At 43.4% G+C, this 26784-nt stretch overlaps 1 protein-coding gene across 7 annotated transcripts in view; it reads right to left on the bottom strand.

Moving 5' to 3' along the window:
• The window catches only part of Csmd2 (CUB and Sushi multiple domains 2), a 582265-nt gene that overhangs the window by 174220 nt on the left and 381261 nt on the right, over positions 1–26784 (bottom strand). For all 7 annotated transcript variants that reach the window (XM_087215348.1, XM_087215347.1, XM_087215349.1 and 4 more), the window contains 6 exons: positions 26550–26666; positions 19420–19635; positions 17711–17899; positions 12250–12419; positions 2202–2358; positions 767–958 (listed from right to left, as the gene is read on the bottom strand). In XM_087215348.1, the coding sequence (XP_087071474.1) occupies positions 767–958; positions 2202–2358; positions 12250–12419; positions 17711–17899; positions 19420–19635; positions 26550–26666 (1041 nt within the window). The remainder of the gene's footprint in view (positions 1–766; positions 959–2201; positions 2359–12249; positions 12420–17710; positions 17900–19419; positions 19636–26549; positions 26667–26784) is intronic.

Genomic DNA, 26784 nt, shown 5'->3' with positions numbered 1-26784 from the left:
TTTATCCAGTGGGTGTTTTGTTCTTGAAAGATTAGGCCATGCTGCACAGACACACTGGGATTGTGGAACATGCAGAAGGGGTGGAGGGTGGCAAAGGCCTGATGAAGCAGTGTGCTGGGAATCCCAATCAGCACAGAAGTGAAAAGCTGGACAAACAAAATTTTGTACTATTTTACACTTCTGCCTTGGGCTACTGTCTCTTCTCCTGTAATGCACGCATCAGCCTTCCAGAGAAACTCTGCTGTCATTCTGGAAGAATTTTAGGTTTAAGTAGATGCAAGTTCATTATTGTGTTCTTTAAGAATGAAATCAATGCCAGTTCATTATCTGAGTCTTCTTTTCTCATTTCCCTGGAAAAGGGAGCATGGGCCCCTTTTATCTACATGAAAACTGAGGCCCAGAGTGAGCTGGAAACTCACTGGTTCTTGGTGTTGCAGGAAGCCTTGGAATCCAGGCAAAAGTCCTACCTTAAAAGACTCCCCTACCATTTCTTCATCACCATGTTACATTACTTGGCTCTGGTCCCACTTGCTACATGTGTGACAATGGCAAGTCGCCACCTGACTGCGTTCTACACCTGGTGTAATGAGGTGTGAAAGTGAGCAAATGGAGAAGGGGGGGTATTGGTCCATAACGCCTATTAATGGGAGGGAGGATCTAGTCCAGGGAGATGGTCCCAAGACCCTCGACATCTTTAGTGAGACCAGGCCTTGGACTCAAGTTAGAGGGGACCCAGGAGTCCCTTAAAGAGCAAGAGGCATCATACCAACACAGGTGGGCAGCGGCCGATCCCAGGTCCTGCGTTCTCCACTCAGACACATCAGCTCCTCATTGCCCCGCAGGCTGTAGCCAGGGTCACAGCTGAAGGTCACGGAGCTCCCTGCAAAGTGACCTCCATCATGAACCTTGTAGCCAAACTGGGGAGTGCCTGGATCTTCACATTTGATGAGCTCAAAACCTGGAGAAAAGATGAGAGGCAGAGTGAGCAAGACTGATGGTGGCAGAAACCATCCTTCCTCTTCTGCCTCACAGCCCATGCCCTCAGAGGAGGTAACTACGCCTCCTCAAGGTGTGATGGACTCACTGCTTGGGATCCTTCCACATTTCTATGCTCCATAGAGAGTGTCTTAGGGAGCACTCCTTCCCCTGTTACCATAGGTGAAGGATGTCAGCTTGTGATAGCTTTCAGGTCTAGGGGCTGGATTTTCTACTTCTTTTGTTAACCCCACAGTGTTGCTAGCAGGATCTGTTCCTCCCATTTTGCTCGCTGAAGTAGTTGGCTGGGCTAGAGTAATACAGGAACTTCAAAAACATGTCTAAAAGCTCCATTATGTCCTGTTTCAATGCATTTTGTTGAAAGATGGAGGAGGAAACAGTTGTATACAGAGCTCCTCCTCTGTTGAGTATCACATACTGTTTTCCCTCATTTGTTATTCATGGGGGTCTTGCAGGTAGGTATAATTATCTGCAGTTTACAACAGGGACTGTTGACTTGGGAAGGTTAAATAAATTGTTCCAAACTCACACCACCTTCAGATAATGGAAATGGGATTCAAATGTGACTCTATTTAATCCTTTTGCCCTAAGCCACCTCCAAAACAGGTAAAAATCTCTCTGCCTGGGAGCCTAATGCTCAAGCAAGGGGAAACCTGAGTAGCTTCACTGGGATTATTTTTCAATCCTAGAAAACTTATTGAGATATAAATTTTATACTACAATTCATCCATTTAAAGTGTAGAATTCAATGTCCTTCATCTGTTCACAGAGTCGTACAACTGTCATCACAGTTAGTTGTAAAACATTTTCATCATCTCAGAGAGAAGCTCATATGCATTTTCCTCTCAACTCTCTTAGCCTATTTACCTTCTGTCTCTTTGGATTTTCTTGCTCTGGGCAGATCATAAAAATGGAATTATACAATATGTGGCCTTTGTGACAGACTTCTTTCACTCAGTTTAGTGTTTTCAAATTGAAACACTTTCAGACTGAGGCATGTATCATCACTTCATTTGTTTTTGTGGCCAAATAATATTCCACTGTATGGACGTACTACCTTTTATTTATCTACTCACCTATTGATTTTAAGTCGTCTACAAGAACGTTTATGTTCTTTATGTCTGTGGGGCAAGCAGAAGCTCAGATAAATGAATAAAATGGAAAAACTGCACTTCATTGTCCATTCAGATACATGAAAGACTTACTAGAAAACTGCAATTCGAAGCCTGTACTGGTATTTTCGGCATCAGTGATGAAGTCAAGCCATAGACTGCTGGATGTGCTGTTCAGAGTCACCCCCAACATCTCAGAGTGGCTGAAGACCCCCAGCAAACGGGCAGAGTTGTTGTTGCCATCGTAAACCTGAAGATAGGTGAGATCCCAACTCATGGTGATCAGCACTGCTCATTACAGACAACACCTTCTCACCCCAAAGTCCGCAATCCCAGAGTTTAGCTCTGATGACAATGGTCAAAGGGGCAGTTGGCTGTCAGAAGGTGGCAGAGTGAAGCTAGAGGTTGAGCATGTTCTCTCATTTCTCCTTGGTGCCAAGCCCATCTGTCCTGTGAATTTAGTCCTTGGGAACTGGTTGTTACTCTAACCTTTCTAGTAGATACCTGCTCCTGTTCTCTCAACCCCCATATGACACCTGCAGCCTGGGCAGGCTGAAAGCATCCTGTATCTCTTCATTACAGAGCACTCAATCTTATCCTTTTAGTAGATGAGACGGTCTTCCTCCAACCTCACCCCACCCAACCATGACAGTGACCTGTCTTGACCACTTTGCTGGATACAATCCCTGGGATCCAGGAAGGATGGAGTTAAAATGACCAGGATGTCATAGAGACTTTCCCTTCCCCAAGCCTCACCTCTTCCCCTTTCCCTCTTATAATGAGGTCTCCAGCTAGGGCCTGCTGGGCTTGCCAAGGGTGGAATCCTGCAGGCATCTGGTCTCCCTGATTCCCATCTGTCCCCTGAACTTCTGAGCACCAGCAAAGACAACAATCATCAGAATAATAAACTGGCTCCCCAGGTTCCAAGGTTGCTGCTCCTTTCTAGATAATTGTACAAATAACAGAAGTTGTGATTGAGTGAAAGACCCCCTGGTGCTTTGGTAAATATCAAAGATGGGATCTATGGATGGATGATGAATATTTGTGCATGGTAAACAATGTGGTGCCAGCTGCCAGCAAATTGGAACAATATTTCCACCCTGCTATTTATGAAGCAAAGCTTTCTAAAAGAAGCCATCTTTCAAGCCAATGGTGCCGTATATTACAAACATTTGTTCAGGCAGGCACCTCAGAGGCTCAAGTCTGTTTCTGTATCCCATGTGCAATTGGTTTATATTACTGATAGGATCCTGAGGTTCCAACAGATACAAGATCCCCTCAGTTCAAAGAGGTTAGCTCCCTACCATATGTAAGTTGTTAAAAAATATTTTTATTCATCAAAACATTTATTGGAATGAATGCTCATCAACAGTCGCTAACATCATAATAAGAAAAAACCAGACATCATGTACTTCTTAATGGAAGGCAGACCATCACATGTAGAACTATTTTGCTGAAAAGAATCAGACCTGACCAGCTGAAGACATTGGATCCAACTGCCATCTTACTGGAAATACTAAGGGCAGAGAAACATAAGAAATGATACTCTGGGCAGGTAGAGTCAGCAAAATCCAGATTGTGGAAAATTTCACTGAGCATTTTCCTCCAGAACTTTTGTCCTTAAATCCACCTGGAAATTATTGTGGCACACGATCTAAGATTCTACCTTTTTTCCCTGGTTGATTAGTCATTTAACCAAACTCTGTTTGTAAATTGTCTACCTACCACCAAATTTAAATCTATGTTTATTATATATATAAGTTATATACACATAAAACATTCAATATTTCCTCAAAAAATAAAATGCAAAAAAAAAAAAAGAAAGAAAAAAGAAGGAGGGAGGAACCTACATTTTAACAAACACATGAGACACTAACCCAATGTTGTCCATTGGACCTTATCTGGAGCCTGATTCAAATAAACCCCACATTTTAAAAGTATAACATTTATGAGATAATTGGAAATTTGAACACTCACTGAATATATGATGGTATTAAGAAATTATTGTTAATTAATAAAAAGTATAATAGGCACAGGGTTTTTCTTAATTTCAAAGTATGTTTAATTTGTTCTAATTAATTAGGAACAAAAATGTTATTTGTATCATTATAATAAAATATTCATTGCAGAAAAATTATAAAACAGAAGAGCCCAAAGAAAAGAAAAACAACGTTCAGCACTCATTCTATTTTTTTTGGTACTGGGGATTGAACTCAGGTCCTTGCGCTTGCAAGGCAGGCGTGGTGACACTGAGCTAAATCCCGGTCCAGCACTCATTCTATTTTGGTAAGAATCTTTTCAGGCTGTGCCTTCTGCATTTCTTTCCTTATACAGATTTATTTCTACACTTAAAAAAAGATCAAACTACAGGTACTATATGGAAACTTGCTCTTTTGCTTCATAGATGTGCATATTTTTTAAGTCATTAAATACTTTTTCCCCAATATATTTTCCTTTTAAATAAGGGTTTCCAACATAAAATTAACCCAATCTGCAATATAATTAGTTTTACATCAAGTGTCCAGAACATGTGCACTAGCCCATAAGAAGCACTCAATAAATGTATGATTAATAAATCAGCATTTTCCTGCAGAACTTTTGTTTTTAAATCCACCTGGAATTTATTTTGGCATATAATATAATATTCTACTTTTCTTCCCTGGTTGATTAGTCATTTAATCAAATTCTGTTTGTAAATTGTCCACCCACCACCAACTTTAAATCCATGGTTATTACATATATAATTCATATACACATAATATATTCATACATAATTTACATAAACTTTACTTTTAAAGTAAACTTACTGTTTTATTGTATTTGCCCATTTATTCCCTTTCACAACCCACACTGTTTTAGTTACTGTAGTTTTATAATACATTTAAATACAGTATGTGCAGTAGTAGGCTAAGTCCTCATTTGTATTTTAACTTAAAAAATCTTCTCATATTCACTCTTCTAAATAGCTTCAAGAATGTTCCCCAATTAAAAAATAAATAGCCCCTAAAAGAAAACTTGTGTCATTCTGACTGAGTTATATGAAATCAATATAAGTTGATTTGAGAAAAAAATGCACCTGTGTGATATTAAATCTCCTGATCCATATTCATGGTGTCTGGCTTCATTTAATCAAGTTGTTTTTTATGTCTCTCAGTAAAATTCGCTACTTATTCCTGGTTATTTTTACATCTTTTATTGCTATTGGGAATTGAGCCTTTGTATACAAGTATTTCCTAACAGGCTATTGCTTGATGGTCCAGTTCATCATTATATGTAGATGTTGGGAATATCTCTCTGAGAAATCCAAGAGAATCTATGCACATCTGTTACATCTAATAAGATGAGTTGGAAAGGCAAGGGGTTTGAAAGTGAATATGCTAAGTGAAGAGCTTTTCATACACAATTATAAACAATGTGAGCATCATTTCTATGAGTAGTTCTGCATATCTGTTTCCACACATGTCCTTGAATTCCTCTAGAAAGAAGAAGCAGGCTGTGGGAAAGCACACTTCAACTTTGTTAGATACTGCCTCTGAAGAGGAATATCTACCAACTGACTCTCCCACTGACAGCACAGGATGGTCATATATGACTATATTATTCATTGTCAACACTTGGTATTTTTCAGGCATTACAATTTTTTCCAGTCTGATGAGTGTGAAATGTTGTCTCATTTTAGTTTGTATTTCCTTGATTACCACTGAGAGTAAACAGTGATAATTGTACATTTATCAACAGCTTCACTGTCCTCTTCTACTAATTGATCATGACATCTCTGAAAATTTATTTTAGTTATATTGTCCTTAAAATGAAGTTTCAAAATTTTCTCAGTAAATATTAGCCACATGTTTCGGGACATACTCATAGATGGTTCATAGTTTTTATTCCTATTATGAATGAGATTTTTATGTCCTGATTACATGTTTTAATTGGTTATAGAAACAGCAGCTGCTTTGCTGAATTATATTATTGGTTCTGATTAGCTTATGAATGGTTCTTTTGTACTTTCTAAATAACGAGATAATTTTCTATATTTCTTTCTATTTTTTTAGCTTCTTCTGTTCATTTTTGGTATAATTGTAATGGCTTGGTCATCAGTACCATGCTGGTACTGCTGTATTGATGTCAGAACCACTGGTCTTATGCCTGAATTGACTGAGAATCTTTAAGTTTATCTTATGAAAATAAGAAAATATTTAGGAACAAGTATAAGCCAGGAAACCTGAAAAGATTCAATGAAATGAAAATTTTTATAGATAAAAATATTAATATCTTAAATATTGAAAGTACTTAAATCTTTAACTTTTGTCATTAAGTATAATGTTTGGTGTAGGTGTTGGGTAGAAACCTTTTATCAAATTGAACAGGTTATACTCATAGTCTTATGAAATATTTTTAAAATAATGAATGGATGTTGAATTTCATCAAGTGATGTTTGGGATGGTTTAGTAGGATCGTGTGCTTCTCTCTTCTAATTTGTTTATAGAAATTAGATGAGTTACATGAAATTCCTAGTTTTTGAAGAGCTATGACCTACGAACTAGCAATTACATATGGTCTGTCTAATAAATAACATATGAGCTTTTCTATTGCTGATACATTCTCACATTCCTGTAATCAGGCCACTTGGTCATCTTTGTTTTAATACACAACTACATTCAATCTGATGTTGTGTCTAGGATTTTTAGATTTATGATCATAAAGATTGGTCTATAGTTTCTATTTTTTCATTTAAAAAATATAAATCAACAAACTATATTTGGATATATTTATTGGATACAAAGTGATGTTATGATTTATGAATACAAGGTGGAAAAATTCAATCAAGCTAATTAACACATTCATCCCTTCAAATATGCATCATTTTTGTGATGTGGTATGATTTTAAACTGTAAAATATATTATTATTTACTATATTCACTATGCTGTGCAATAGATCTCAGGGAAAAAAGCCTTATCCTTCCTGTGTAATTGTGGCTTTGAACCACTTTCCTGCCACTTCCCATTTCCTCCATTACCCCAGCCTCTATAAATACCTTCTACTCTTTGATATCAGTCTTTCTACTTTATATTTAAAAACATGAGTTGGGAGATAGATCTTTATTTTCTTCTTTCCTAGAGTGGTTTGATTATTTCAGGATTAATTGTTCCTCAAAGTTTTGTTAAAAATATACCTGTAAAGTAGTCTAGGCTTGAAGCTGTTGAGAGAGAACATAGGGGAATTCCAATTGTGTCTGGTTTATTCAAATTTTCATTTTATTGTATTAGTACTTTTTATCTATAATAATTTCTATTTCATTTGAGCTTTTATATTTCTCAGATTACAGTTATTCCTAAATATTTTCTTATTTTCATAATCTCTACTAAATCTATGGATGTGTTCCCTTTTTCATTCCTGGTATCACACATTTATTACTTCTTTATTCCTTGATCAGTCATCGATCAGTTTTATCTATTTTCTTAGTTATTAAAAAGTCATTGATTCGTTGATAATTGCTATTGTGTTTTTCTTTTTCTTTTTCCATTTATTTCTGCTGTTATCTTTAAAAGTATCTTTCTACTACTTTTGTTGGGATTTGTTCTATTATTCAAGCTACCTAAATCCTTACTTATTTTTAACCTTGGTGATATGTCAGAGACTAACAGAGGTATATTAAAATCTTCCATGATGACTACAACTTTATTACAAATTTTTGCATTTCTAGCAGTTTTTATTTAATTTATTCATGCTATGTTATTTGGCACATAAAGTTTTACTGTGGATTGATTGTACATTTTATTAATATATAAGAATCCCTTTTTTATTTCCTCTTGTGATGTGGGAGAAGCTCTCCAATGTATCATACAATGAACTGATTGCATTTTTCTGTGGTTTTACCATCTCTGTTCATTGCCTGTATTCCATTGTTTAATTGGGTGATCATGTTTTTCATATCCATCCAATCTTTCCTCATCTCAGATTGCCCTGTGTTCATTATTGCTTATTTTTGTGCCATAAATATAATATTCTCTCAAACCATGTTAAGAACACAAATGAGGAGCTTTTAAAAGTATGTTTCTGTTTTTTGTTGCTTATAAAGGGGCAATTAGCCCTGAATCCTCAAACCGGTCCCCTTCTTCCTATCTACTGAATATTCATACGTCTCTGGTTAATTTTCTTGTTGACAGATGATTGCTCATGGAAAATGGAAATGGAGAATGTAAATACTCCCTAGTCTCTAGGGAGAGTAGAAAAGCTAAGTCAAAAGAGACCATAGGAAGGAGAAGCATGAGAGAGAGAGAGAGAGAGAGAGAGAGAGAGAGAGAGAGAGAGAGAGAGAGAGAGAGAGAGAGAGAGATCGATCATGGTATCATCTCTGGAGCCTCAGTCTAACTACTCTTGTTAGGTACCAGCCAGGGCATTATTATAGATAGCTAAGTTAGATGGAAATTAATATCCAGTCAGAGAGGGATTGGGCCCTCAGGAAGTCAGCACAAATGATGAAGACATCAAAACTGTGGCTGGAGATGAATCTGAAGAGGGCCAGGCCTCAAAGTGGAGACCAATAGCCAGGCCTGCAAGCCTCCTTAGAGGTAAACAGCAACTTGAAATTATAGTGTAATTATCACCACCTGGTCCATGAGCCCAGACAGGCATTAGAGGCATAGGTGGGTGACCAGAGCATCTGGACCCATGTTCATGTCCCTTTCCAGGAATGCCTTTATTCTTTCCATATATCCTTGCTATGGACTCATTTCCCTATTGGATCAATATTAGCTAAGTGACTAACTTGTACTATTAGAGGTTGATTGTAGTTTGACCCACACTGCACTCACTTTATGATTTTGCTGTATAAATTACCCTTGACAAAGATCCTCAGTGGCCACTCACTCGGGGCCCCTCCTGCAAACCCAAGAGCTAGTCTTCTTTTCCTTCTTTCCAGTAAAACTATCCTAACTTCCTTCTTTGGTTCCTGACTTCATTTCTTGATGTTGTGAGACCAGGAACTTGGCACATCTGACATCTCACAGGTCAGGAGTTATTTTCCACAGTTCCCTGTATCTAAGTCCCGTTAGTTATTGTAGTGGGAACACAAGGGGGGAGTTTATGCATGTGCTTCATTTGCCATCTTGAGCTGAAGGGTGTTTTTCTGTATTCTTGTATTTAAAGGCCCTTCCTAGCTTGTTCATGTCAAGCTAGCAGCAATATCACATAGCAGGGACCCAAATCAATGGAATCAAGTGGTTCTGGGAGACAAGTCAGAGGGTGTATGTGGTGATACTTGAGGAATTTGCAGTTATTGAGGGTAAAGAAGAGATCACGATTACATGTGTAAGAAAACAGGCACTTCATAGGTCAGGAATGCAAAACTGTAGGTTTGGAGGGTTAGTCAGATGCATGAAATAGTCTACCTTGGGAGACAAGTAAAGTATGGAGGAGGTGGCATATTTTCTTGGTGAGGGTTCAGGTGTGCATGAGAGCATCTTTGGAAGAACAGGGAAGTCCTTAGGATTAAGAATATATTGGCATTCTAGGGCACAGGCCAATTATACCAAGGCAAGTCCAGATGTTTTTCAGGGGCCTCTCATGCTCTGGGCTCCTTCTGTATGTATCTCTGTTGAGGTAGACCAAATGACAGGCTCTGACAGCAGGGCCACTGCAACTGATTGTGTTTGCAGTACTGTTCTGAATCAAATTTGGGAAACTATGACTTTTGAGTTTTTCTTAGTTCTGAAACAGTTCTGGGACCTACCTCCTGCCCAGGCTCTCCTCAGGAGGGTAAAGGATGCCGAGAAGAAGAGCTAGAACAAGAAGGTGACACGATGCTACCCTAATCTCCCTTGTCTTCTACGTTCCCAGGACCTCCTTCTAGAAATTCTAGTGGTCACAGGGTCCCTTAAACGGCTTTTCAGCCATGTCAGAAGTCACAGTCTGACTTTCTGAGGACTAAAGAGACCTAGACTTGCAAGGGGGATATTTTATCAAGAAGGTCAAGCCCATTTTAGAGGCTAGGTAACAGGGCGAGCTGGGCTGTGGCTGCAGAGACAAAGTCTGAGGTCTGGGCAGGTTCTTCTTCAGAAACTCACACAGGAATCCTGTGTGAGTCTTGCCTGACCTCTACCTTAAGACTTTCTGCCCAGGATCTCCTTTCTTATCCTGACCACCTTGAAAAGTCTCTCTTCTGCCTGTCTGTTAATCTGCTCACATAACTGAGGCCAGAACCTGGGCAGTGTGGCTGGGAGTTGACTACTTTTAGGTGCTACTCTGAATAGTCTAAACCACCCCAGGAAGGGAGCTTGGTTACTGGCCATAGTTCTTGTGACCTCCAGCCACCATTTCTGCTGGCTTTACCAGGTTCCCTGCACAGAACCACTGCTCACAGTTCCTTCAACCCTTAGCAACTGTGGGTCATGCTTTAACTTCCTGTTTTGGTCAACAGCCTTTATCCAAGAAAGCCTCTGCACTGCCCAGCTCACATCCCTTCCATCTGCACCATGGCAAGGAGGGGGTTCCTTTGTATTGCCATCCCATATGTGTCCTCTAAGGTTCTGCTGCTGCTGACTGAGCAGATGGACAGGAGTGAGGGTCAAGGGCAAACCTGAAGGGATGTGTGACCATTAATTGTGACTGTCAATTGACTGGACTAGGAAACATTTAGCAGATTAGTAATGCACACTTCTGTGTGTGTCTGAGTGGGTCGTGGTGGGGGACTATACCAGGTTCCCAGTCCTTTCCTCTCTACTGCTTCACTGGTCTGCTTCCTGGTCACCATGAAATGAGTGGCTTTGCTCTGCCAAGCTCTTCGGCCATGATGTTTCTCCCTTCAAGCCAGCTGACCATGGACTGAAACCTCTGAAACTGTGAGCCAGCTTATTATTTTGCTCCAGTAACAGGATAGATGATGAGTACAGCATGGTCCTCAAAAGGGCCTAAAGCTCTCTTGTGCCATCTTGAAAAGAAGATCTGAAGAAGCCCATGGCAGATCCCTAATGCCTTGTCCATTGGGATTGTTCTGCCTTACTTCATGTACACCCGCCCAGTCCCACTCTATCTCATAAGCACATCCTCTCAGGTTCAAAGATGATTAGGTAAGTGTGAGAAACACTGTACACACTCACATACACACACAAACTCACGAACAACAGAGAGAACATCTCCTAGGGGTAAGTACAGTATATTTTCGCTTAGGACTTCCAAGAGTAGTGGCTTTTTGTTGTTTCAATTTTTTTCTAATGTCAGCACTTCTCTGGCTGCAGAGAATAAAACTATTAGAGTAAACTAAACTAAAAAAACCAAACAAACCCCTCCCCCAAACCCAAAAATAACCCTTGGCCTAGGATGAAAATATACTTATTCTAGGTTAGTTTTTCCTTATCCATTTTATTAAGACATAACTTTAACAATATCTTGAAAGTCAACTCATTCATTTTACACACACACACACACACACCACATTAGTGGAGGTAGCTACTTAATCAGGCACACAAAAAAGTACAAGACATATGTATGCTCAATGTCTTAACAACTCCCTCTCTATAACCTTCTCTTTTATTCAAGTCCTGTCACTTTTTTCTCTTACAATGTCTTTAATTTAATTTCTTTAGCCTCATTGCCACACACAGGCCATCATCATAACATACTGACACTAGTAAAAATTTGCACAAATATACGCACAGGAAGCACAGACACAGACCCCCAAACCAGATACATGTACAGATTCACATACATGTGGAGGATACATACAAAAGTATCTATATCCACAAATACACAGCTACATAAATGTCCCCATACATGAAACACACCCATTCTATGAGCTCTGCATTATCCATTTTGAAAGTCATGGTTCACAATGGAAAACCTGATCTATTGTCTGCTCCAAATGAATTTCATTGCTATTTTTTATTCTGCAGCCAACCTATACTTGACCACATATGTATGTGACAGTAGGGAGACTCTGAGCAAACTCTAACACCATATTCTTAGACAAACTCGCCAATCCCTCTTTTTGGTCCTCACTTTTCTTCCAGGTGAGTGAGGACACTATCTAGGGATGCAGCAGGGGAGGAGAAAGTTTGGATCATTCACACAGAGATAAACAAGTGAGTAACTACGCTTTTGCACACTGTAATGTACCTACTCTATGAAATCTATCAAATTTACCTTGAGGACATCTCCTGCAGCAAGTTCGAATGCTCTGGCTTTAAGCTGAATCCCCTTCCCTGGTTGGGTCTGGATGGAGTAGATGCATTCGTGATTGTTATTGTAGTTCACAGGAAAGTTGGGAGACAGCAAAGTACCCTGAGTTCCAGTGACTGAATTCCCACACTCAGCTGGAAAGAGAATCACAATAACCACAGATTAACCCACATCAGCTGCATCCACAGAGCAACTCACAGCTCTGGAAAGCCTTACAAAGGTGACAAAATTTTTTGTCTGCCTACCTGCCACAATGCTTGCTTATCTGTCTGTCCGCCTATCTACCTACAGGACAAATTTAAACTTAAAATATACCTGCTACCTACAGTTCTGCCTTCTCTCTCTCTCTCTCTCTCTCTCTCTCTCTCTCTCTCTCTCTCTCTCTCCCCTACATAAATAGAAACTAACCAGCTTTTCCTTTCGCTGTGTTATAAAGCAGTTGTTTCCCACATTAGTTCAATTTGTATCATAGCAACAGAAATGACCAAGGAGAATGTCAGAAGAGGGGAAGCCAAGTGAGAAGAGGGGGAGACTTTCAGTATCAGAAGATGGAAACTAAAAAGAGAAAGATTGAATTACAATAGATACCCCTGATGTGCAAAACACACGATAGACACAGGATCATTTCAGACAACTGTCACAACACCAACATCCTAAGGCAGGCACAGTTATCATCCCAAGTCTAAAGACAAAGATTTGGTACTTAGCAATTTAGACCAAGGCTCTTAATTCACAGAAAGGAGGGGTTTGGAGTTCAGGGCCTCTGAGGATCTGGAGAAAGTTTTAGCACAGTCTCCTTGACATCCTGTTTCATTCAGCAACTAATGAAATCACACCCTCCTTTGGAAATCTGTTTCTCCTCCTCTCGAATTAGTCATTCTTTCCCCATTGTTCCTATATTGTTATTTATAGCAAGTATCACATTTTACTTGATTTATTTGTTAGTATCTCTATCTCCTCCACTGCACTGTGATCCTTTGAGGTTTGTCATAACTGTCTTTCCAACACATACTCAGTACCTGGCTGGGATGAGTTCTGCAGATGGAGGGGTGCAGCTCAATGGCAGGACACACTGAGAACCCTGTGGTGGTGCCCTAGGGTCCTTTCTTGCAAAGCCCTTCTCTCTGCCTTCCTGTACTAGGACACCTACCTCATTCCTCTCTGAAGCTTGCTGTTTGCCTGTGTCTCCCACCCAAACTGTGAGCTACTTAGGGGTTAGGGTCATGCTTGATGAATCTATAAATTTCCAAGGCTTAGACCAGATCATCTGTAAAATAAATATTTGCTAAATGAATGCATGAATATCGCATGCACTGACCTCAGAAAGATGAACCGTCCTAAAAATAATTAGGGTCCAGAAGGATGTAAATACAAGTCCAGATGGCAGGCTCATTATTTGTCTGGGCATATGGGGGGTTTGAAGCATGTCTTGAATCTTTATGGATGATCATAGCAAGTCTGCTTTTTCCCAACCACCCCTCAACATCCTTATCCTAGGTGTAGTCCTTGGCTGGAAGGATTCTGAGTGGCCAAGATGCCGTTATTTTGACCATAAAGTCAACCCTAATTGCCCGGAGCTAGGAGTGTGTTAGGCAGGGGAGCAGAGATGGGGAAAGGTGGGAACCTCCAGGGCTAAGTCGTGGCCTTTCCCATATGTTTGTGTGAAAATATGCTTGTTCTGGGATGCTCTCTGTCCTTTTAAGATGGTGACCACGTCCTCCACCAAATCTACTTTTCAACTAACATGCTCCTTGGGTCCTGTCCAGTTCAATGTCCTAAGCCTTTACATAAATCCTTGTTTAGTCATCCTCAAGAAGAAATGTAATCTCAAGAACTTTAAACTCAGCCTGTTTGGAAAGCATCCAGATATCAGATGAATGTGGCAAGCTGGAGCATAGCACTGGAGGGACAGCAGTGGGCAGGCACTGTGGGGCAGTGGCTGCTGACAGTTTCAGTAGATATGATTCTAGAGTGTGCACACTTTCCGGGTGCCCTGAGATGAGAGTTGTGGCTATGAAGGGCTGTGCACAGTTGAACATTATTACTCAGTCGCACCATCTGGGCGACTCTGGAGGGTCTGCCCACTGTCTCTGGGGTTACACTCCTTTCCCCTCCTTCTAGGCTGAGGCATGGGGTACAGTAGAATGAGCACAGACTTTTGAAGCAGACAGACTCAAGTCATATAAACTCTCTGAACCTCAGTCTCTTCATCTGTCTTCAGCTGGACAAGAGCATCCTCATAAGACAGTAGAGAATAAATGCATGAAATTTTATGTACACAGTAGGTCCTCAGCCAGTGTTATTTTCTCTCTCTCTTCACATCTGTGCCAAGTGAATCTATGCAGCTCACCTGCTCTCACTGCCTGTGGTCTGGGAATGGCAGCTTGTGGGAAGGAAGCACAACTTAGCTGCCTGGGGTTCACAGTGCCCTCTACCATTCCTGATGCCTCTTGGCCCCTGATTAGTTCCTGGTAGTTGGCTTCCTTTAAACACAGGCTTTGGCATATCCTTGGACTGTTTTCCAGGGCCTGGCTCCTTGCATACAGCTCTGCACCTTGTTAGTACCCACATCTTTCCCACACACTCTACACTTTTAGGAGGAAGGACATAGAGCTGATAGGCTCAGATGTGACCAGTCCCTGGCCAGGCCACCTGGTCCTGTCTTCCTGCCAGAGCCTTGCTTTCAGGCACCAGGAAGGGTACAAGAGGGTGGAGGGACATGGTTCTTGCTTCTTGGAGAGTTTCCAAAGTAACAGGAGGAGGTGAGCAGATACACTGAGAAGCCAAACACAGGCATAAATGGAAACAGATAAATGTTACAGAGAAACAAGCAATCATATGCCTAGGAAAGTGCTGCCACTGATGCAGACATCTGTGACTTCGGTCGCCCCTGTCAGAAGAGGTCTCGTTTAGGGCAGGGGCTGTATCTTATCCATCAGTCTGGGGCTCCTGAGGCTGAGGGTCAGGTCTTCTCCATCACACTGGGGCTCTCAAGGACAGGGCCGTGTCTCCCGCTGCAGACTAGAGTCCCCTGGGGTCAGAACTGTCTCATCCACATCAAACACAGCGGCCTCTGAGGTCAAGGTCTGTGTCATCCCCTGTCGCACCATGAATTAGGGCCCAGGGCTATCCATCTCCTTCTCAGCTGGGAATGTCCCTGGTAGCGCCGTGTGGGCTAAATCATCCAATTTGCACCTACGGCGCACGTGGCAACTGGGAGCATCCCCTGGGTGGGCACTTCCCGCGATACCTACCGCGTGAGCCTCTGCTGCAGGATGGTGGTGATTAGAGGTGATTATAATTGCTCTGCGTTATTAATAACATGTGGAACAGAAGACAAATGTAATAAAGAAAATATTGTGAGGTGCCATGAACAAACAGTAATTGGAATAATAAGCTAAAGGATGAGTTTGTGTAATGAGATCAATGAAGCAGGAGCTTCAGCAGTGTGCACATCTGTGGGCCTCACTAACCCCATTCAAGAAAAAGTTTCCCCAGAACCACTTTGCTGAGGATGTTTTCCCAGAGATAAGAGGAGCTGTTGGCAGTCCAGTGCATGGAACCGAACGTGGAATTCTTTGTGTCTGACTGTGTGCCCAGGTCGGGGGGTAGGTGCTCTGGGGGATGGGCACAGGAGAAGGGCTAAGCTCTGAAATCATTTAATGGTTCAAAAATGGACTTCTGCAACTCTGTCTTAGCATTGCCTCTCTAAGACAGTAAAGGGTTGTTGACAAAATAATGAGTCATTATCCACAAATACTGGTAAAAGAGTTATTGGCAAAATGATGGTAATTATATGGCACCTCCTGGTTTAGGTAAATCCTGTCCCCTCATCTAGAGTAAGGCCTTAGGGATGGACACTGTTATCACCGTTTTCTAGATGAGGAAGCTGAGGATGAGGGGTTTGGTGACCCTAATGGTTGGGAGGAGCAGGCAGACTTGACCTTGGGCTGGTGTAACTGCTCAGCTAGGCCCAGACCGCTTTCAGCCTGCTTGGCTGTCCTCCGAAGAGCCCTTGACTCCATGGAGTTGTAGTCAGGCGAGGATGCCCTCACGGGCTTTTTATTTCCTTAAGGTACTGGGGATGGAACCCAGGATCTCATGCATGCTAAGCAAGCACTCTGCCACTGAGCAGAAACCCAGCTCCTCACAGACTTTTGAGCTGCCCGTTCCTGTCTCAGGTGCAGTGCTGCTTTGATCTGTTTTGTGTATTTTTATAGGGTTTATGTAATACTTCACTTTAGATGAGTTCTGTGGGTAACAGCGAGCATGGTAAGTACTCCACTAATTCAGGCTGTGTTTCACCCATACCTGCACTGTGAGTGTGAGCAAGCAGAGAGTCATGAGCCTTCCAAACTAGAGACAGGCAGCGACTGTCTCAGCTCTCTAGGCTATCACCCTATGTGCCCCTACCCTCTGAGTCTGGAGCTCTAATCAGCCTTCTTTAGAGTTCGGGCAGGGAGGCAGGCAGGGCTGGGTGCCAACCTCCAACCTGCTGCCTCTCTGCTCTCAGCATGTCCTGTTCTCTCAGCCTCTTGCTCCAGACTGGTCTCTGAGCTAGTCCTCAAACCCTGAGCATCCTCACGGCTCAGGCCTTGGCTCTCTGTTCCCTCTTCTCAGTCTCCCCCGCCCCGATATCAGCAAAAATGCACCTTGACAGAGAGGCCTTTGGATGCCCACTCTTCACAAAAGAGCAGCCTTCCCTCCGCACTTTGTAAGCTGATTTAATTTTTCTCTTCACTCCTTGACACTGCTGGACACATTGCATATCTACGCGTTAATGGTTTGTGCCCCCGCCCCCCGAATCTGAGGCCACGAGTGAAGGAACTTTTTCTATTTTACTCATTTTTGTATCTCCAGGATCAAGAAGTATGCCTGATGTGTGACAGGTGCTCTGCAAATGAACCTGACTCCTGCCCTTCCCTCCTCCTCCACTGAATGGATAGTTTTCCTAGGGATTCTGCAAGGGCAAGCACCTCCACTGGACTAGTAAAGCACCCACCCCCTGGATTGAGACTCCATTTGAGCAAACCTAACCCTCTTTCCTGAGCCCCAATCCAACCCCAGTGCCCCATCCAGCTTTCTCTGCAAGAGATATCCTTAAGTCAGGGGCCTGTGTGGGAAGGTAGAGGAAGTGACTGTTTTGAAGTCAACTTCATTTCAGAGTCCAGGGGCGTCTACTTGGCAAAGATCAGGTTGGGCTGCTGAATAGCCCCCCCTGAGCAGGTGTCATTGTCCTTATTTCACAGATAAGGAGGCTGGAGCAGAAGGAGGTTAGGTCATCTGCTCAAAGTCCCGCTGCAGTCCATCCTCAAACCCAGGCCCATTTGTTGCTTGCTGTGTGCAATCCACCACCTCACACCAATTGCCTACAAATTGCCCTCCCCCATTAAGTGAAGCAAAATGAAAGCACGTGACCACCTACCAACACACCTTGGCAGAGGCGAGCTCCACAGGCGCCGTCTGCCCCCCAGGCACGTGATGCGGGCTGTGCCCTCCAGACGGTACCCGGGGAAGCAGGAGAAGGTCAGGGTGTCGCCCACACCAAACTGCAAGCCCTTCCGGATGCTGTAGGCTGGGACCTCGGGCTCCTCACAGGGCTCCAGGTCATACTCTGCAAAGGCAGCGGGAAGGCTGGGCTCAGAGACACCTCAGGGAGAATACATAGACCAAAATGCCGGGGGAAGAAGGCCAGAGACAAAGACAGGCGCAGGGACAGACCGCGGCACACTGGTTTATGAGAGGTGAAGAGAAAACATAGGTGAATCCCAAGGAAGCTGAGGCTGAGAGAGATGCAGGGAGGCCAAGGCGGGTGTTCTGAGCCCTCACGGCTGAGAGCACAGCAATTCTGAGAGTTGCTGCCCCGGAGGACTTCTGAGGCTCTTCCCCCCTCTACCCCTTCATCTCATTTGGACTCCGGGCCTCAGGGGCTGTGGACTCTCCTGCACTTTCTCTTGGGGGCATTGAACCAGATCAATCACATCAACCTGCTCCAGAGGATCAGAGCCTATGACCCAGCCTTGGACAACTTGCACTGGGGAAATGATTCAAAGCGCTTCCCTCAAAGCTTCCACTTGGCAATCCTGCCTTTGAGGCAGATGGTAAATGTGGTGGGGTGCATTTACAGGCCAGGGACCGGCCTGGTGCCTCCAGTGACAACGTAGAAGTGCTAGTCCCTTATCCCTGGGGTATCTTCTTTCTGGTACACAGTCCCTGAGGGCTCTGTGTGGTAAAGAGAGAAGAGAGGCTCTCTCAGATGAGCTGAGGTATGCTATCTGGATATGTCCCAGGGCCAGGGCTGCCCACATGCATGGCAGGTGGCTTCTGCATGGAGGGCCAGTGGGGGCTATGCTGGGCCATGATCCAATTCCTAGAGGCTGACACCTCTTTTTTTTTTTTTTTTGGTACCAGAGATCGAACTCGGGACCTTGTGCTTGCATGGCAGGTGCCAGAACCACGGAGCTAAATCCCCGGCCTTAGAGGCTGACATCTCTTGCCTGTCTCAGGAGTAAACCCTCTGATGTCTCTGCTCCTGCTGGAATAGGCAGGAGGCCCCGAGGCAGCTTGGAACAAGAGTGATAGGTGACTCTGCACTGCAGGAGGCAAGAGTCTTCTTTTCTCCTTGAATGCCAAATAAAAGAGCTTTCTTTCCAGGGTTCCCAAACACAGAGATAAATATCTATTACTGCAAAATTAGCATTGATGAAGAAGAACCCAAGTGAGACTAAAACACTCTAATATGCTAATTTTAAACTCCTTCTTTTTCTTCATTTGTTAGTTGCTGGAAATAGTGGAAGTAGAATTGGGAAAAGAATGTGGAATTACTAGGGTAGAGAGGGACCTTTATGAGGTCCTCTATGAAGTTCAGCCAGCTGAGCAGATCATGTTCAGAGCAAATCCTAAATCAAAAAATGAGATTCCCCAATGAGCCTGCTAACTCCTTCCAGGACCATTATAGGGAAGTTTGTCCTTGTGTCGGAGTCAAGTATCTTTTGCTGCGGTATTGAGGTGCTTCTCCCAGAGACTGGGGAGTGACAAATACCCATCTGTTAGGAAGGCTGGAGGCTGGCAGAGGAAGGAGGGATAGAATAGCTCAGCAGTCTCTTCTCCCCAGAGACCCCTCACACCCTTTACCTGAGAAGGTAATGTTGAATCCTTCGTAGGACATGGAGAAGTCGGAAATGAAGCGGACCTGGGCGGTGAAGTTGCCGTACAGCCCAGCACTGATGGGAGCTGGCAGTCTTGAGCCGGTCAGCTGCCTCAGGGGCTGGGTGAAGCTGCCATTCTCAGTGATGAGGAGGTAGTCGTGGCCACTCTCCAGGTGGAAGGTGTGGAAAGTAAAGAACACACCTTCGGAGAGACCAGAGGGTCAGGTTGGTGATGGGATGATGGCTGCAGCAGTCCAGCTGCAGGTTGGATCTGCACAAGCATTTCCGATTTGCAAATGCCTGTCAGTGAGTATAACCACAAGCATGCGTGATAAAACATTCAAGTGAATCTAAATGAATGAATTCAAACTTGCCATTACCCAAAAATCCAGTCAAGGAGAAGAGCACCTCTTTATGGTTGACAATATTTGAGAGGGAGACTTACAGTTTGGTCTATGAGAATGCATCACAGCCATTCATTAATCCATTGAACCAATAGTTGTATATTTGTTGGACACTTCCTGTAGGCAAGAATCCAGGGCGAGGTGCAAAGGGATATAAAAGACTTAAACAAATGGCTACAACACAGAAGTGTGGGTGCTGTGACAGATGTAGATCAGTGTGCCATGGGGCAGAAGAGACAGCAGGAAGAGGGAATCTAGGACAGCTTCAGAAATCAGTGAACACTCGATTTGTGACTTAAAAGGATGCACAGGAATGAACCTGGTAGGAACAGAAAGAGTGTCCCAGCCAGGGGACCAGCCTGTGTCAAGGGTTAGAGAAGCTGTCAATTCCAGGGCTTTGTGGGCAGCACAGTGTGGCTGCACACACGCAGGGGAAATACCTGGAATTGAGGGTGGAAAGGTAGGCTGAGGCCAGACTTGATTTTCTTTCGGGAGGCAACAGGAAGCCATTCTATCAGAGCAAATCAGACTTCAGTTTTAGAAAGACACTGGTGGCTGTGAGGAGGACAAGTGGAGAGTGAGGAGGCGGAGAGATCAGTTAGAATGGAAGCTGCTATGTGCAGGATGGGGCCTGGCAGAAGGGGCAAGAAGAGGAGATGACCATGAGACCTAAGGCAGGTAGGTGGACAGCATTCAGCAGGCACCGATGCAAAGGAGACAGGAAAGGATGGCCGAGAGGGTCTTGACCTGGTGAGAGGTCAGTGAGAGGAACACGTTGCAGAAGCATCATGGATTCAGCTGTGAACAGAAGCCTCTTCAGCATCCAATCAGTGATAATCTAGTGGGGAGCTGGAAGGCAGATTTGCAAGTTTAGGATCAAGGTGAGACTACAGAGCTAGATCTGGGAGCCATCGGCAAAGAAGTGATATTTGAAGCCACAGCATAGATAAGAAGGCCAAGGAGAGTGGGCAGACAGTCAGAGAAGGGGGAGATAGGAATCTGGAGAGAAATCACATGAGATGGAGAGCAGGAAAAGAAGGGGAGATGGAGAGAGAATCAGAGAGATGAAGAGAGGAAGTATGTAAATGTCCTGCACACAGGCACCAGACATGCATCTAAGCATCTGTTTACACAAAGATACAAGGCTGGAGCACCTACCAAGCACCAAAGTACCACTAGTGCGTAAGAGCTTAAGAATGCAGAATGTAAAGCAACAATACCCACTGATGTTAAACATTAAATATTTGGTATCACCATCCTCTTTTAGTGACTCTGTAGCCAGGCCCTATCAACTAGAAGGAAAGGTGTGAAAATTCATTCAATCTTGTCAGTTACCCTAAGATGTGGATACAACTATTATCATCTCTGTTTTGTACCCAAGGAAAATGAGTCACAAAAAAGATGAAGTTTCTTTTTTTTTTTTTTTGTCTGAGATCTCACAGCTGGTAGATGGTACTGGCTGGTAGCTGGGATCTGACTAGAGGTTATCTGCCTGCGGAAACAGTGCTCTGAACTGATCCAGGATACTGCCTCGCAAACTAGAGAATGAGAGCAGGTATCAAGGTTGTAGGAGGTGAGAAAATCAGGTAGTGAGGAAAGTTATGGAGTGGCAGGATCTTAACACCTAAAGCAGCTCTTGAGCTTGTCCAGGCTTCAGTTGTGTTTGGGTGGGCATAGGTACAGGTTAGTGTGCCCATGGGAATATGCACTGTGATGGTGTCAGGGCAGGAGCATGGTTAGACAAGGAGTGGTGGGCCCACCTGCTAATCAAAGTGTAGTCCACAGACCAGTAGTATGTGTGCTTGATGGAAAAACAGATGTTGGCCTCAACTGCAGATCCACTGAATTGGAATCTGCATGCTAACTGAGTTCTCACATGTTTTGTAGGCACTTGAAAGCTTGAGAAAAAAACATCTCTAGATGATCACTGATGTACTTTTTTGCTAAATGATGGTGGATCCAAGCTCATAAGGCTAAACTACTTTAAAAGTTTTTGTATGTTTGCCTCTCTGTTGGTCACAGCTGGTGATCCCAGAGTATATGAGCTTCCACGGGCTGTGGGTTTGAAGAGACAGATCCCAGGAGGGATGGCAGGGGTAAGGGAGTTGTACTTTGCAAATCACCTATATCCAGGGAACTGAGATGCATCCATTTATCCATTTGTTCAAGAGCTTGGGTCCTAAGCACCTATCATGTGCTGGGCCTAGTGCTTAGTGCTGAGAAAATGCTCCCAGTTCAGTGGAGGAGACAGATGCGTCAACAGTAAGAATCTAGAGTGGGGCATGAGGAAGAGTGGGAATTATATACACTGGGGGTTGTGGGGGCTTTGCAGGGGGGATGAATTTGTCCTGAGTGGTGTGGGCATGTGCAGAGGGGACATGTGGGGGTGGTGCCTATATTGTGTTGTCCTGCTAATACACAGACACATGTGCACTCTCTTCTTCATTGGGAGAGCAGCTAAATGAACATCCCTCTCCCTTCCCTAGAACACAGGGTTGAATAGAGAGTTGGTCAGACACAGTAACAAGCGGAAACAAGTTGATTAAGTGCCTCACTTTGGGCTCTATTCTCCTGGCATGCAAATATGGTTCCTCCCAAGGAGTAAACATTTGGCTGGGATTCTAAGGGTGAGCAAACAACTGAGATGAAACCCCTGGGTTTCCCAGCTGTGCTGATTGCTTCGGGCTTTTTCGGCCACTGTGAGAAAATGAAGACATTGTCACAGAAATAGAGAGGTCCCACGTTGGAGTTTGAATCCAGACTTGGAGTGACAGATGCATACACTGGAGTAAACCGTGCAGAACTGTAAGGATAACATCAACACCACATGGGCAGAAAAGTGGGGATCAGATGCCTGCTGTGAACCCACAGGCCACAGTCAAAGCAGCTTGGCATCCCCTGCATTCTCTTTTTGTCAGCTGTAACAGTGGGTGACAGTGTCTTCCTCACAGGTGGCATTTAGTCCCTGGAGTGAGGGAAACTGAGATGGTGTATTCAAGTGCCTGTCACAGCCCTGGTAGGCAGCAGGTGAGCACCGCCAAGTGTCCTCTGCTCAGCTCATCTGTCCCCAGGTGGCCTCGTGGGTTAGGCGAGGTCAGTCCCAGGGCCTCCACAAGCAAACTCTCTGGACTCCTGTACTGCCTGTTCCCTGGGCATGTGACAAACTAAGAATTTCATAAAGTTTGAAGTATTCCCAGCTGGAGACACGTTGGGGAGCAATCTGAGCCAGCAGCATAATGGTCTGTTAACCAGGCATATCTTATATGCAGAGCCCAAGAAGAAGGGTCTGGGCTAGTATCACAAAATCCAGTTTATGTCACCAAATACTTTGAGTTCTTTGTTTGCCAGGCTGAGAGCCAGCAGCTGGGTAAACTGCAGGAAACAAGAAAAAGCTGACTGTTCAAGGGCTCTGAATCTATCAAGGAGATCCAATGAAAAGTTCCACACAGTGTGATGACATCCGGGTTTGGATGGTGCAGGATGGCTTGGTTAGGGAGGGTCTGAGAAGGCTTCTGAGAAGAAGTGAGTCTGGAAAGATGAAGAGTTGCCCAGGAAGAGGCAACAGGTATCTTTACTGCTCCTCTGGATGTGGCAGGAAGTGGTTCTGGAGAGAAGAACTCACTGTGCAAAGCTTCAGAGGATAAAGAAAGTCTGGCTAGTTCCAGAAACTGAATGAAGGTTTGTGTAGCTAGGACTCAGTTTAGAGGGCTGAGTATGAGGCTGAGAAAGGTAAGGCAGGGCTGTAGGCCTCACTTGCTATTTTACACTTTGGGGCTCTACACTAAGGGTTAGAGGAAGCCTTGACTTGGTTGTCAGGAAGTGACCCAGTCATTCATCCATAGTCTGCTAATGATTTTCTGCCCAAGCACTTTTTATCCTGGATAATTCCTGTTCACCCTTGAAGACAAATTTATGCTTTAACTCCAGATCACCTATCTAACCCCTTGGCTAACCCTCCAGATGTTTCTGCCTCTGTGCTGTATCACACAATGGCCAAGATACATTGCAATCTGGGTTCAGCTGTCTGTCTCTACACTGGGCCCTAAACTCCTGAGTGCAGGTATTCAATGAGCATTTGAAAGTAGCTGACGAGCTGCACTGACTTCCAGGCAATGCAACACAGAAAAGGACTGGGAAGCACACAGCCCGAGCCCGACGAGTGCAGTTACTCACACAGAAGATCATGACTGCTGGGGTTTCCCTCACAAATTAAGGGGGCTGCCTTGACTGCCTTGAGGGCCCCGGTTTGGTCTGAGAAGCTCTGGGCCAAACTGGCCAGGGCTGACCTCATAAAGGCCAAGGTGAAACACTTAAATACACATGGAAGGACTAGAAATGACTTTTCCCCCCAAATTTTCTTTCTTGAATAAATAATATATTTTACACTTAATATATATTTATTGCTCAAAATTAGAAAAAAAAGGTAGAAGATGAGAATAAGAGTAAACCAGTACAGTAAGTCCCTGACTTATGAACGAGTTTAGTTCCAGGAGAAAGTTCACAAGTTGAATTTGTTTGTAATCTAACAAAATGAGTCTTACACAGTACACCTGTAACTTTTATTCAAGTTTGCAACTTGAATGCTTGTAAGTCAGGTACTCACTGTATTAACATTTTAGGGTAGATCTTTTCAGACTGTTTTCCGTGCAAATATCCTTGTTTATGCTTTAAAAACATAACCTATTCTTTTGTCAAACTTCGTTACTTAATGATTTATTGTAATCCCTTCTGTCTATCTGTAAAGATTCTTTCCTATTATTCATTTTAATAGCTGCCTAGTATTTCATTCTATGGCTACACCATGCTTATTTCATATTTCCTTACTGATGGACATTTGAAGAGTTCTTGATTTTTCAATATAATAAATAAATGCCTTAGTGGACATTTGTGCAGCTATATCTTGATGTATAGTTTTACTTAGTTTCTTCAGGTAAATTTCAGTAAGTGGGATTGCTGGGTCTAGAGTCATGAATATTTTGAAGGCTTCTGATTACTGTCATCAAACCACCCCCTGGAAAGTACGAACCACTTCCGACTACCAGGTCAGCAGAAAGAGCACTTGCAGGCCACCCCCGCCACCATGTTATGATTTTCTTTGATAACAGATAATGCAGAGAGAAATGGCACTTTGTTCCTGGCTGAAATTGCATCTTGTTAATTATTGGTGCCATTGATGTTTTTCAATTTGTCTTTCATTAATTATGAAGCATTACTTTATAGCCTTTGCTCATTTTGCAAGCCTATTTCTCTTGAAGCATTTTCAAAGCTCTTTAGGCATTAAGTTGGTGGTCCTCAGTTTGTTACGTTTTATTCAATTGACTCTTATAGCCTTTGCCTTTATGAATTCTGCTTTCAGTGCTACTCTCGAAGGCATATCCCCAGCTGGTGTTAGACAGTCCTGTTTTCCTACTGCTGGAATTCACGTGGCTAATGAATGAGGTATGGAGTAGGCTTTAATATTTTTTTCAAGTGGTCAAACACAGTGTTTCAACACCATTTATTAAATAATCTATCTTCTCTTCAGTTTATGTGAAGTGACACTTTAATCATATACTAAATTGTCTCCTTGTCACATGTTCACAGGTGTGTGCACATACACACAAAAGAATCTCTTTCTAGACCTTTACTGTCTGTCACTGATTTGGATGTCCACTCCTATACTCACACCATACTGTGAGCATTATTTAGCCCACTACCCTTTAATATCTGGGAGGGTTATCCTTCCACTTTAATTTTTTCCCTGGGTTTATTTTATTTTATATTTTTTGCAAAACTTCCACATCAGAGGTTCTTAATTAGAGGCAAGCATCAGAATTACTGGTGAGGTATTCTTAAGAAATAGATGCCCGGTTTCCACCCCCAAACAAAGGAAATCAAAACCTCTACAGTCAGCCTTGGCATTAACTAGTGTACTTGGCAAAGTGCAGAGAGGAAAAGATGAACTTTGGAATAAGCTTTGAGGGTAGAGGCTGCATCTGCCTAATTCCTGCCAATCCCCAGTCTTACTGTCTGCCACACGGGTGACATTTAATGAATATGTGTCGGTTGAAAGGGTGTATTAACTGATGTTCATTTGTAACCAGCACCATTACTTTGAACTTGGACTGCCAAAGGCCACTTTTGCCAGGGAAGCTGAAGCAATGGTGCAGGCTGTTGAGGAATCAGAGTGCATGCCACCTCAGGAGGGGCCAATTTATATAGGAAGGGAATCGCTGTGTTCAGAATGTGAGGGGTGGGTATGAGGAAGACGGAGCAAAGGCATCCTGTGTCCCTCCAGAGATGAAGGTCTCAGAGACACTCAACAGACTGCTAGGAGAGAACAGATTTATCAAGAATGATAAGAAACGCCCTTTGAGGAATGAGTTGGTACCCCCACCACCAAAGAGGTGTGTAGACAGAGGCCGTGTGGCCATCCTGTGGGAGACAGTGTAGAGAGGTTTCCTGCACTGAGTGGGATTTGATGGCTGGTAACCAGTAAGATCTCTTTCAGCATGGAAATTCTAGATTCTCAGCAACATTTACTGAACAGAACATTTATTGTTCTGTGACTCAAAGAGATGAGAAGGCTCTGGAAGTTTTCTCATTGGTGAGAAAAATTGAGACTAAGTATGTCACCATATAGGGAAATCCCCATTGAGGTCACTATGACCTGGGGACTTGGGGCCATCACCTTGGTCACTTTCTAATACCTGCCACAGGCCTAAACACTCACCCTTGCCATGTGATGTTTCGATGATCCAGGTACAGTTCAAGTTGTTGGGGTAGAAGTCAGGGAACCCTGGAGACAAGATGGTCCCACTGGATCCTTGAATGAAGCCACCACAGAGAGCTGCAGGGGTGAAGAGGGCAGTGAAAGACCAGAGTGTTTCTGGGAGCTCATGATCCTTCTGAGACCCAACATCCCATCTCTACTCAAAATCCCAACCCTCATTCATGGGGTTGGCCAG

This window comes from Heterocephalus glaber, unplaced genomic scaffold (assembly GCF_053883595.1).
Source record: "Heterocephalus glaber isolate CG9 unplaced genomic scaffold, H.glaber_assembly_v1.0 deba00001452, whole genome shotgun sequence".
Lineage (NCBI taxonomy): Eukaryota > Metazoa > Chordata > Mammalia > Rodentia > Bathyergidae > Heterocephalus > Heterocephalus glaber.
Note: the sequence above shows the minus strand (reverse complement) of the source record. Positions and strands in the feature narration are given on the sequence as shown.